We start from the raw sequence: 13430 nt of genomic DNA, 5'->3' as shown, positions 1-13430 counted from the left end.
GAGATTTTTTTTCACTAGATATATAATTTTGAGTTTGCTTGTCTCTTAACACTTTAAAGATGTTTTCCTACTGTCTTCTGATCTCTATAGTTTCTGATTAAAAAAACTTCATGACCATTTGAATTGTTTTATCTTATATGCAATATGTCATTTTTCACTGGATACTTTAAAGATTTTCTTTTTTTGTTGATTTTAAATAGTTAAACTATTATGTACTGGGGCCTCCCTGGTGGCTCTAGGGGTTAAGACACAACCTATGAAGCAATCTGCAGCCAGTGCAGCATGAGTTCGATCCCCGGCCAGGGAGCAACCCACATGGCGCAGACCTCTCCTGACTTGCCCACTGCTCCGCTCAGCAGTGCATTTCAGTCAATCTGCCTGTTCTGTTCCCCACTCTGTCTTTGGTGTATCCTCCCACCCCCCATACCTCTGGCCTGTACCCCAGTTCTTTATGCATAAATAAATCTTTCAAAAAAAATAAACTATTATATACCCTGTTGTGTTTGATGTGCTTCTTGAATCTCTAAGTCTGTCTTTCACAAAATTTGGCAAGTTAACATTACTCAAATGTTTTTTCTGCCCTATTCTTTTTCTCATCTCCTTCTGAAGTGGGTCTTTTGAAATTACCTCCCTAAGGCTTTGTTGCTTGTTTTGTTTCATTTTTTTTTTCTCTTTTTCTTTAGACTGAATAATTTATATTTGTCTTCAAATTTACTGATTCTCTCTGCTATCACCTTATGAATCAGTAATTGCATTCAGTGATACTTTTATTCCAGATACTCTTCACACAAATACTGTATTTTTCAGTTCTAAAATTTCCACATGGTATTAAAAATAATTTTTCCTTTCTGTTGAGATTTTTTTGAATTTTTTCATTTAACGAACATACCTACAATAGCTGCTTTAAATCCCTTGCCTGATAATTACATCTGCGCTATCTCAGTATTCACCTTGGTTGTCATTTTCCCTGTAAATGGATCACATTTTACTGGTCTTTGTATGTCTCATAATTTTGACTTGTATCCTGAAAACTATTATGTTATAGGTACTTTGGATTCTCTTATATTCTTTTGAAGAGGTTTAGTATTTTTGTTTTAACCAACTTAATCTGTTATGTGTTTTTCTTGTGGAATCTCAGCCTTCATTTAACCTCAGCTGCTAGCTGCTTTGTGTTAACCTTGTGGATGTGTGTTTCACGGAGCAGTTAGTGACAGGGGATGAGTTCATATATTGAATTCAGGATTCTTCATCTCTTGCTCCTCTCCAGGAATGCCATTCGGTAGTCTTGCTTGCCCCAGGTACTGTCTTTTTGTTCCTTAGGCTAAGAAATATGGGAAGCTTTTCACTGGAGTTTTAGCTACCCTATGCTATAGTGAGTTTACAGTTCAGATCAAAACCACTAAAGCAGGAAATTCACGGTGTGTGAGAGTTCCTTTCTCCAAGGTTTTATTCTCTAATATCTAACTGCTTTTGTTCATTCTGCAGAATCTTCAGGTAATAGTTTTTTGAATTTTACCCAGTGTTAACAGTTAATTTTAGGAGGACTGGTCTGTTAGGAGCTCACTCAACCATACCAGAAACAAAACCAGCACAACATACCCTTTAAAAACAGTCCAAATCCATCTGGATCATTGCAAAGGCTATCTAATTTCTGTATTTATTTTTAAGCGACCAAGGATGAGAAGGCTGACTGTAAGTTCATCCACAGGCTCCACCTCATTAATTTGGAAGTCATTTTAAGACCCAAAAATGAAAGGACAGTAGAAAAGAGGTCTTTGCCTTGCAAAACTGCTCTATGGTATGCATACTTTCTCAATAAAGCCTAGCCTGACTAGTTTGTTCACAATAGGAATTCTCCCCCATACTTAATTTTTTCCATTCTATAACATTTATCCCTCCAAATATCTTCTTCAATTTACTTATTTATTTATTGTCTCCTCCTACTAGTTTCATGAGGGCAGGGGATGTTTGGGAGTTTTATTCATCACCATATATCTGGAATCTATTAAGTGGAAGCACATAGGTGTAAAATAAATATTGGATTTATATATAAATGACTATACCAATCCACTATAACTTCTACCTCTGATCTCCCTTAATTCTTCAAGTTCCACAGTAGACAAAGGATTTTAACTTTGGCATTTTATTCTACTTCTGTTTTAAACAGAAGTCAAAATGCTTATATACAATGAATTTCTTTAAGAAAAAAAAAAAAAAACCCTGATAATTTCTTTTACCGTTTTTATACAGATTCCGTAGGATATAGCACTGAAGTTTTTCTCTGACCTGACAGACTTACAACAAAGAGATGGCATATACAGGAGAGCAATATCTGGCTTTTTAGATAAAAAGACAGATTTAACCACAGGTCCAAGTAGCTAACTAAAGTTTCACTTTGCCTATCATTCAGCGAATTTTCACTCTAAGTTTTTGAGTAAGGTCTGGTGCCCTGGGCATATTTCTAGAAGAATGCTGGGTTGGCCTGAACATTGAAATGAAATATATTTAATTTCAAACTGGATTTGCATTTATTCCATTTTCAGTTTTGTATTATATATGAAAATATATTAATGAGAAAACTTATAAGAAAATAGAATTATAAACAGTTTCATTTAAATAACCATGTGTTAACATCTCTATTCACAGGGCACAGATCCCTGGCTCTGTGTGTGTGTGTGAGTATGAGTGTGAGAGAGAGAGAGAGAGAGAGAGAGCGAGCACACACGTGCATGTGCGTGTGCTTATTTTTAATTTCCTTGCACCTTAATTTCCAGGGAAAATATGCCTATTGACAATGACAGACTAGAGAGCAGTACAGAAAAAGTGATATTGGCAGTCACCAAAGCCAGGGTTTTAACTACTCATTTCTGCTGGGATTCACAAAAATGGTAATATTAGGTAGTGAGATTATGTCTATGTCCCTGAACAAGTTAAGACAGCTAGACTATACCATGGGACTCTGAGTGAAAGGGTTGAGACTGAGCTGCAGGTCCATTACTGGCTGCCTAAGCATCCACAGATAAGCTCTGGTTGCACTGTAAGAAATGACTTCTTTTGCAGAGGGAAGCAAAACTGATTTAATAAACAAAGTTCTCACCCATCCTTTAAAAAGAAAATTTCTCTCCAGGTGCTTGTGAGATTTTCAGAGAGGCAGATTATCTCATCTGGGTAGAATGCTTGACTTTAAAGCAAGCCCTCTACTTCAATTACAGAAGCAGCTGATTTTCAAGAAAAAGTTTATTCTACACAAGGGTATTTTAATGCTGAATAAACTCCAGGAGAATAAGAAATGAGGCTTTTAAGCTTGCTTTGCAAAGCATCCATGAAAGGATGGCTAATGTAAGTGTTTTCACGTGATAATCAAGAGCAGTTGAGTTTTTGAGGGCAATTTTGTATCACCAAAGCCTAGCAGAAAAACCTGGCATAGAGACGATTCCTTGGGGAAAGCCAGTTGAGTGATGAAATCAATCATGGTGCCCTGAGGTTTTAGAGTACTCTGCTAAATTTGTAGAGGGCTAACATGAGAAAGGCACATTAACCGGCCAACTACTGGCATAGGAGAAAAACAAAAGCAGTCAGAATCTACATCCATGCAGTCCTGGCTAGAAGTCTTCTCTATGCACAGGAACTAAAAGTACTATCACTGCTACTACTTCCTTCTCTACAATATATTTCCCAGAAGTGCATATTTGGAGCCAATAAATTGGGAGCTTCTTTATTCCGATACCAAAGTGAAGTACATGCTTAAATTTTTCTTGGGGTCATCAAGATCAGAAGCACTGTGGAGCATGTAAATCAACCCTTTTTCTTTTATATTCTGTTATAATTTCCATTTTTAATTTTCCCACATGTAACATGCAATTGGAAAATAGCAGTTCTTTTCAAATTTTAAGTAAAAAAACCATAAAACACTGAACACAGGAAGTTTCCAAGCAATATAAGAGTATTACAAGATTTACTTTCTCTCTGCCCCAATTAGAAGACAACTACAGAAAAACGTTTGGATTCCTTAAAATTTCAAGCTGGCTACAAAAATCATCTCATCCTATCAGACAGAGCTAGAAGTCTAGACTCTCCTTGACTTCTTGCCTTTCAAAGGGTGAAGCACTGTTGCAGCTGCTTATGATAAAGGGCCTGATTGCTCTGCCAAGATAACATGGGCTATTGCACGTCAGCCCCTTTTGGGGCTGCTCTCTAATCCAGGGCCTAGAGGAATGATGGAGTTAGGCAAACCTCCTCTTGTGCCTGGAAGACGCTGTCCCCCTTATAAGGCTGGAACGGCACTGATGGCTGGGGCTGACCTCAAACAGGACATTATCCTATTTCCACACGGATTCTCTCCCCCAGAAGAAGAAAGGCACGGTCCAGTGCTTCTTACACTCTAACGCTGGGCTTTTCTGGCAAATAGACTTTGTTTTAGGTTTCTCCTATGTGTTTCCTTTGGCACTGAATACATGTATCCACTTCTCTCCCTGAGTTCATGATATCAAAGAGTGTGATTTGACCTTCCATGTGGAAACAGTCATATGATAATAAAGAGGCCACACAAGTTATCATTTAGATGACTTTAGGGTACATTGGCATTTGAGGCAAAACTCCCACTTAAAGAGGAATTCGCGTTATCTTGTTTTGCCCCTATGCATCTATTGTCTCTGAAGGCCAGAGATACCTATGATCCAGACCTAACACAGTCTCAACCTTACTCAACTTCTAGTGACTTACCTGATCTGTTTGCCTTCTCTCATATCATATAAAGAAAAGAAGACATCGGTATCTTCCCCAATGGTGTTATAGGTGAAACTCTTCAGGCTGAGGAAGAAGTGATGTGGCACTGGCATCCGGCAGGTTTCCCCATGACGTGGGCGCATTGTATCTACCTAATGAAGGAGGCCCAAAACAGTGATTTCCATTATTCATTCTATTGATCATAAATAAATTGAAAACTAAATTACTAATTCTCCTCAAACTGCTGAAGAGATGATTTAAGTGAAAGAATAAAGGTGATTTCTCTTCTACTAAGGGGTGCTGTATCAATATGCTTGGTTTGAGGTGTGCAAATATGCAGCTGGGAGAAGTAAACAGAGTGAAGAATATATGGGAACAGTAATTCCAATGTATGAGTAAACTCAAAATCTTCACCAGGTTAAAAACATCTAAATTCTCCAGGGAACCATTTTCTCTATCACGCTGTCATGACCTGATGTATTTGATGGTAAGAGTTACCATCCTAAATGACATTTTTATTTTCTCCCAGAGAGATTCATTTTAGTCTCTTGGTCTACTATCTTTCAATTGTGCTTGTGTAAATTTGCACAGAGGAGTTGAGACTCGACAAATATGCTTGGAGGTAAGGGCTCCTTAGGTCAAAGGCATCTCACGATCAAGAAGTTAGTGGTGCCTGTCATTTTCTGAGGCATCCTGGTGCACATGCTGTGACCTACTAAAGGAAAGAACTGAGAGATAAAATTGGGAGGTCTGGTTAAACTGCTTACCTGGGATGTGCTTTGCTGTACACTCTGTCGGCTAGATAAATGCTATGGAAAGAAAGAAAAGAAAAAATTCACTCAACTCAGAAGGAAACAGACTTTTACTAAGCAACTTCTATATGCTAGGCATCATGCTGTGTCTTTCACATTAACAAGGTTAATTCTGATAACCTTGTTAGACAAATGTAATTTGTGTTTGATGAAAAAAATTAAGCCTTAGTGTAAGAAAGTGATTTGCTGAGGGTCACACAGCAAGAAGGTACCAAATCAGGATTTATGGCCAAGTCTCTCCAGCTCAGAGTACTGGTCAAATCACAGGTGGGGGCTTGCTAATGGATTTTGCTTTGGTAGTGTTCTCTACACACACTGCACCACATACTGAGCCGTGTGTCCCAGCTTCTCTAGGTTATCCACACTGACCAAAAGGGGCTCCATCTCAAACACCTCTCCATTCTATTCTTTTGCTGCTGGATGAAGTTAAAAGCAACGAATCCCAATTCCAGCTACACATACTCATGGGTTTTAAAACTTCAGAGAGATCCTCAAGGGACATTTTCCTCAACTGTAAAAGTGAAATAAAAGCTTTTATTGCCTTCTTCACAGGGTAATTGTGAAGCTCAAATTATATAACAGGAAGTAGCATGACACAGTTAGGAGCCTACATGCACAGTTGGACATCAGGTTGTGTGTGTGTGTGTGTGTGTGTGTGTGTGTGTGTTTGGCTATACCAATTTTATTATTTTTTATTAAACATTTTTACATTGTTGCTTATTTTTGTGCAATATTTGATTTCTCTGATGTGTAGTTTCCATAAATCTACCGCTACATCACCTGTGAACCATCACCATAGTCCCGTGTGCTCTTCCCTCCCGTATTTTGACCCATCTCCCTCCCCCTGCCCTGCTATATGCCTTGGATCTATAGTTTGCCTGCAAGTTTTGTGTCTCTCTCTTTTTTTCTGACTCTTTGTTTGGTTTCCCTATATGCTTCCTGAAAGCAAAACCATCTGATATTTTTCTTTTTCCTTCTGACTTATTTCACTGAGCATAATCCCATCTAGTTCCATCCATGTTGCTTTGAATGACATGACTTTATCTTTTTGAATGCTGAATAATATTTCATTGGGTATCTATGCCACATCTTCTTGATCCAGTCATCTGTTCTGGGGCATTTAAGGTTGTTTTCATATCTTAACTATTGTAAATAGAGCTGCAATAAACACAGGCGATATCACCTGGTTTTTAATACTAACTCCCGTGTTTCCTCATCTGTAAATTTGAGGATAATCTTGTTCTGAACTCAACCTCAAAGTTTTTGTGCAGATTAGCCCAGCATAGTATCTATCACATTGTAAGTGATTGATAATTGTTGTCTATAATTAGTATTATTAGCATTATTATTGGTTTCTTTTTTAATACTTATTGAAGAAAATTCAACCACATTAAGAAATAAACCCTAGAAAGGAAGAGTGGTGGATTTACAACAATTCAGCCCCTAGACTTGGTAAACTTAACAGATGAGTTTCTATCCTGCTTCCTTTTGAGCCCTAGTGCTGTGAAGCATGCTTATTTGGTGAACTCCACATAAAACATGGGTAAGAAGAGTGGTTGTTAGTTTAATTTCTTTTCTAAACACACACTTTTAACCCTAAAAAAAACTGAAGCAAAATTAAATATTAATTTAAATTATATCTCACTAGCTTTACATGCTATTTATTAAATATGTATGTGTATTATTAAAGTAATTGTTATTGACTATTAATGTTCATTCATGAGACCTTATGTTCCTATAATACATGTTAAATATAATAAAAAACAGGCCTCCCTCCACCATCAGGTAAATCATCATATACTGTATCTGTCACAAATGAAAATCTCATTTGTAAAATGGGCTTTAAAAATCAGGTTTTCAAAAAAAAAATTAGATTTTCTATGATTTACTGAGTCATTTCCCCCTGGGAAGCTACTGGCCTAAAATGCTTCCCACTGCTTTATTCAAATTCCAGGACATGAACCAAGTCACTCTTCTCAAGTAAATTTATTGACACTCTTTAAAAAGACAACCAATCTTAAACATAAATGTTCAATTATAACTTTATGTGGAGTTTACAGCTAATTTCAGTGTTATACATCTCTGCTGATAATAACAAATGTCATTCTAGATTTCAGAGCATTGAGTTTAGGGATAATTTTTCAACCTAGTTTAGGGATAATTTTTCACACCATCGAGTAGCCAGAGAAAGGCATAAGAACTTGGCATTTTGGTAAGTCTTTCATGACACTGTAAGGAAAAACCACTACCCTGTTGTCAGGCAGCCTTCAGCTAACTAGCTGACACTGCACTTTGCAGAGCTGTCACCACCTGTATTAGTGCTATAGTGATTATGTTTCCATGTTTCTACCTAGTTCTAGACTTTGCTCTCCTAGGAAGCAAAGTACATGTTTTATTCATCTTTACATCCAAAGTACCTAGCAATGTACATCAAAAATACAAATTAATTAGGAAATGCATGGGCTACATTACTGTCTCTGTCAGAGATGGAGTTTTCAGTTCTTTGAAGTTTCTGGCCCATTTAGTCTACAAACATCTACCACTATGGAAAAAAAAGTGCAGCTTTAGATATTCAATTGAATAACAACATTAAATTGCTTGGTATGTAAGTCAGGAATTTTCTCTACCCAAACCCACAAATATATGGGATAAAAAAGACAGAAGAATTAGCATAATGAAACAAGATAGAAGGGAGCTGAACCTTAGGTCTTTGTGATAAATCAGTATTTTTAATTAAAATTTAAATTTACCAAATAAAAGCATAAGTTAAAAAAGTTAAATAGCCCTACAAGGTTTGCAATAAAACTACTAATCCTTGCTCTTCAGATTTTGTATAGAATTTATCAAATACTTTGAAACACTGTATTTATACTGCTCTTTATCCAACTTTAAAATTATCCATTGGTTTCTTATTATGGCAACTGAAGTTTTCTGCATTTGTGTATATCCATTTCCCTTCATCTATCTTCCTAAGACCTCACAAGTTTTGGTTTAAACTTGTCTATTCTACTGCAACTTTTAAATACTGTTCACATATTTCAAGCACATTTCCTTTCTACTACTTTTGTATTGGAGATAGTTTTATTTAAATTATATAGCTGTTCGATGCCCTTGAACAGCTATATAAAATACCTTTCCAATAGCATTATCCACATGGAAAAATTGCCAGGTATCTATGTAGTTTCCCCCCCGCCCCCGAATATTCAAGTACATCTTTGTGGCTGATCCAGGAGTGTATTGCTATGTTTTCTTTTATGTATTTTATGTTTTTAGGTCTTAGATACAAGTCTTTAATGCATCAGTCAACACAATACATTTTTTATAATAACCAACAGACAGCTAAAATTTTATCAGGCTTTATTTCTCCTAGAAAGACTGATACATTATTTCCAGGTTTAATCACTACATTAACCTATAATTGGCTCTTTTCAGTTTCAAATACCTTCTCTTCCTAGGAGGTGGAAAGATACAGAAATTTTATAATCACTGCAGAATGAAGGAGCTCTGTTCATTAATAAATCCAACAGAGAAATCACCCGTAGACATTATAGTAAACCCAATAGTTCCCTATATGATTCTATTTAGAAAGCAAGTATGATATGTACTGTCAAAATAAGGAAGACCCCTTTTATATACTGGGACAAAGACAGGAACATTTTTGGGCAATAGTTTCATAATATAATTTAAGGAAAGTAAACAAACAGAAAAAACAAGGTATGCAAGAACAAGCGACTCTGTGTTAAGATTTCTTACCATTTTATAGAGGTCTGAGACACTAATCTGGTCTGAATCCACTACTTCAAAGTCCTTTCGAGGCACCAGGTCCAGTCCCAAATGCCTGGTAAAGAGAAAGACCACACTCAACATGCCATGCCCTCAAGATGTTCACCTCTCTTTATGTGCCTGGGAGCACATACCTGCCATGACTGTGTGGACAGAGGGTCAGCCACTGCCCCAGCAGGGATATGCCTTTATCCAATGACACCTAATTGTGCTCACCTTTAAATAAATGAGGGTAGAGATTTTAGGGTTGTGACAATTTCAGTAATCAAACAGTAAGAAAGTTTCCATTCAGTATGAAGTTATAAAGAGATCTCTTGAGTTCATTAAAGATGGTTTTTCTACAAATCATTAGTAAGTTATGTTTTCTGTTTCTCCCCATCCTGTAAATACACTCAAAGCTCAGTCATGCATTACTGTCATTAGGATGAAAAAATTATTCAGGGTGCCAGTAGATTTATAATTAAAATCATACACATAAAAACCACCTCCTAAAGATACTAAACTCAAAGAAATGTATGTTTGGTTGAGTTCTATTGTATTTTTAATTTAATTAATACTAAATTAGGCTATAATAAAGATCTTATCACATATTAGCCAATATTTTAAGAAATTTTAGATAGAAGTCTAGCCAAGGAGTTCTTCTACTGAAGAAAAACTGTATTTAGAAGATACAGTAAAACTTGGACAGGAAGGAATAAGTAATGGTGATTAAGGTTGATTAGGAGACATGATGAGGCAATGGAAAATAACTTGGAAACATAACTCTTGGTTTCAAATATGGTATACAATTTATATTCAATAATTGTTAGTTCCTTTCTCATTTTCTATTAATAGAACAATAGCTGTTAAGCTGGAGTCCAATGGAGCTGAGTGGTTGTGGAGTCCAGAAACTGCTTATAAGAGTATGTCAGTGTGTTCATGTATGAATTTTTTTTGTGAGGAAAGGGTCTACAAATATCATCAGGGTTTCAAAGCTAGTCTGTGACCACTCTATTCCAAAACAAGGGTTATAAATTATTGCACCTAGTAAAAGTATTCCATCAACAATGGAAGAAGATTTTTTTTTCTTCAACTAGACTCTGAACTACTTTTTGAATATGCTATAAAGAACTAATTCTGGGGCCTCCCCTGGTGGCGCAGTGGTTGAGCACTGGGCTGCAAAGCTGCCCATAGCCTCTGCATTACTGGTTCGATCCCCGGCCACTGGCGAGGGTCCCACATGGTGCGACAGACCTCTCCTGCCACGCCTGCTGCTCCCCTCAGCAGTGTATTTCGTCACTCTGCCTGTTCTGTTACCCGCTTTCTGACTCTGGTGAATTCTCTCACCCTCCCGTGCTTCTAACTGTACCCAGTGCTTGTATAAATAAATAAATAAATCTTTAAAAAAAAATTAAAAAAAAAAGAACTAATTCTGTAGGTTCTTTACGTGCATAAAATTCCCACTCATTTAACATAAAGCTATACATACATTCAAACTGCATATTTATTTTATTTAATGTATAATTTATACCCAAGTTTAGGAAAAGGTAATGTGAGCTTAAAGAAATTACAATAATATTGCTAAAATAAAAATAAAAATCAAACCTATATGAAAAAGGTAGAAGCAAACAAACTAATCACATAGACTAACATGATTACTATGATTAAGAATTGAAATTTAAACAACAGTACAAAATACAACCAAGCAAAAACAGACAATTACAAATCAGAGACATACTGCAGGGGAGGAGGAGGGAGAGGGATCAGAGGGAGGGAGGGAAGAGCACAGGGGACTAAGGTGTTAGTGCACAGGTGCATTGGTGAAGGAAATTCTATGGGGACTACACCTGAGGGGGTGGGGGAAGCGAACATTGGTTAAAAATGAACAATGATGCAAAAAATTAAAAAAAGAATTGAAATTTAGATGTATACTATCCAGCATGGAGGAAAAAAGGAGGAACTTACCTTTCTATTAAAGAATAAAAACCCAGGGTTTTCTACTATCACTGTACCTTATTATCCTTTAATAGATTATCCTTTAATAGAAAAAAACCTGAGTTTTAAAAAGAAAATATTTTTTGGTACTAAGTGCTAAAAAAAATTTAAAACCATTATATCTTTGCATTATGAGAAAACCAATACTATACTTGGGATTTTAACTATCTAGTTTTGCAATTTAATGTTAAAACTATTGAATCAAATCTGACTATTGAAGTGAATGCACTTACATTTATAAGAGATTTTATTTTTCTACCACTAGGATCCTGTATATTACATATGAAAGAAATGCTCCATTAAATCACCTCTTAATAGCTATTCTTAATTTCTCTGAAGTTATTTCAGGGCTCTGGCTTCTAACATTTATAGCATGTAAAGACAACAGTGTCAGGGAGAGCAGGATAACTAAAGCGCATCCTTGCTATGAATTCTTCATAAAATACAATTTACATTAAAGATAATTTTATACATGACTTCAATTTAAAATATTTTTATATGCATCTGGAAAAACCAAAACATTAGTATTTGTACTAGGGAAGTGGAATTGTAAATTGATTATTTAAAACAATTTCCAAATTTTCTGTAGGCATGACATTGACATTTTTTTAAATATAAAAAGAGACAAAATTTCACACATATTCTTTAACTACTGGATGTCACAAAATATATGACTAGTCTAAGAATTACAATTAAGTAACAAAAAAGGATAGTGCAAATAGTCCAATCAAGTCAACATTTTCCATACAACAGCTTAAGAAAAATACAGGTGGATTTAAGTCAATTGAGCTGGGACTGAGTATATGTGCTCTGTGGTATTATGCCCCACACAGTGATAGGCCTTTCTGGAGACTGGCATTTATGCAAATTCTATCTTAGCACTGTGACACCCTTGGCTTGGTTGTCCATTCAGCTATCCACCCATATACCCATTCACTCACTACCTTAATGACCTATCATGTACCAGACTAGTCATGCTGGAAACAGAGAACACAGCAATTTCGAGTCAAGCAACTGTTCAGACTCATCATGCTAATACTCCCCTGAAAACAGAGTGTGTTCTCTTCCTAAAAGTTATTAGAGTATAATACCTTTTAGTTTCTTAATTTCATTAATTTAAGAAATAAGAGAATTACTGACAGGTGATTTGATAAAGCAGAAGATTGAGCTCCTTTTACTAAGGTCAACTTCAATGGAGAAAGAATGGCTTTCAAAACTGAAATTTAAGGACTGCACGGTGAGAAGCAAAACATGTTCACTACAAATTTCACTCTGAAGTATTTTCACTCTAGTTCTTTTTACTATGAAGAATATTCCTTAATCTAAGAATAGTGAACAGTAAGTGTAGAAAATGGTTTACTCAGTCTTTTCAATACAAAGGGAGGCAGAGCAACAGAGTAAGAAACATAGGTTTTGACATGAGATTGCTTGTTTTTTTTTTTTCGTAAGGATGTACACTGGAGTTTTATTATAAATACATTTTATTTCTTCATATAAAATATTTTTTAAATTTTATTTTTATATCCCCCATACAATTGCAACCCCCTTATTTTGACCCCAATCCCTCCTTTCCCCGCCCTCCATCCCCCATGGTGTGTCTCTGGTTCATAGTTGTTTGTTGATTTTGATTTTTTCTTTCTTATAGTTATTCTTTTTCCTGGTCCCTTATTTAGGTTTTCTAGATTCCTGCTATGAGTGAGAAAGTTTGTTCAATAAATGGTGCTGGGAAAACTGGGTCGCTACATGCAAAAGAATGAAACCTGACTACTACCTCACACCATGCAAAAAAAACAACTCAAAATGGATTAAAGAACTAGACATAAGACCTGAAACCATGAGATTGCTTGGTTTTTATATCAGTTCTTCCACCAAGTCACAATGTCTTATATACTATCATAGGCTATTGTAAAGATTAATTCTATGTAAAGCACTCAGCACACTGCCTGACATGTTAACTGCTACTGCTGTTATAATTATTATCATTATGTGTTACATCATTAGCTAAAATATGGCTTAAAGTACAATGATTACAATAAAAGATTTCAGAGTCTGGAAAAAAGACTTCTAAACAGGCAGACACGGGCAGAAGGCATATATCTATACATATTTACATAAGAATACAGTTTAGAGCTGATT

The 13430-nt window shown here is 35.9% G+C and overlaps 1 protein-coding gene across 1 annotated transcript in view; it reads right to left on the bottom strand.

Moving 5' to 3' along the window:
• DOCK3 (dedicator of cytokinesis 3) overlaps window positions 1-13430 on the bottom strand; it is a 245020-nt gene that overhangs the window by 133894 nt on the left and 97696 nt on the right. Inside the window, exons 6-8 of the mRNA XM_037501571.2 lie at window positions 9291-9375; window positions 5493-5534; window positions 4723-4877 (exon numbers count right to left, since the gene is read on the bottom strand). Coding sequence (XP_037357468.1) covers window positions 4723-4877; window positions 5493-5534; window positions 9291-9375 — 282 coding nt within the window. The remainder of the gene's footprint in view (window positions 1-4722; window positions 4878-5492; window positions 5535-9290; window positions 9376-13430) is intronic.

Source organism: Talpa occidentalis, unplaced genomic scaffold (assembly GCF_014898055.3).
Source record: "Talpa occidentalis isolate TD23 unplaced genomic scaffold, MPIMG_talOcc4v2.1 talOcc4.10, whole genome shotgun sequence".
NCBI classification, from domain to species: Eukaryota; Metazoa; Chordata; class Mammalia; order Eulipotyphla; family Talpidae; genus Talpa; species Talpa occidentalis.
The sequence above is the reverse complement of the archived record's forward strand: the minus strand, read 5'-3'. Positions and strand labels throughout refer to the sequence as shown.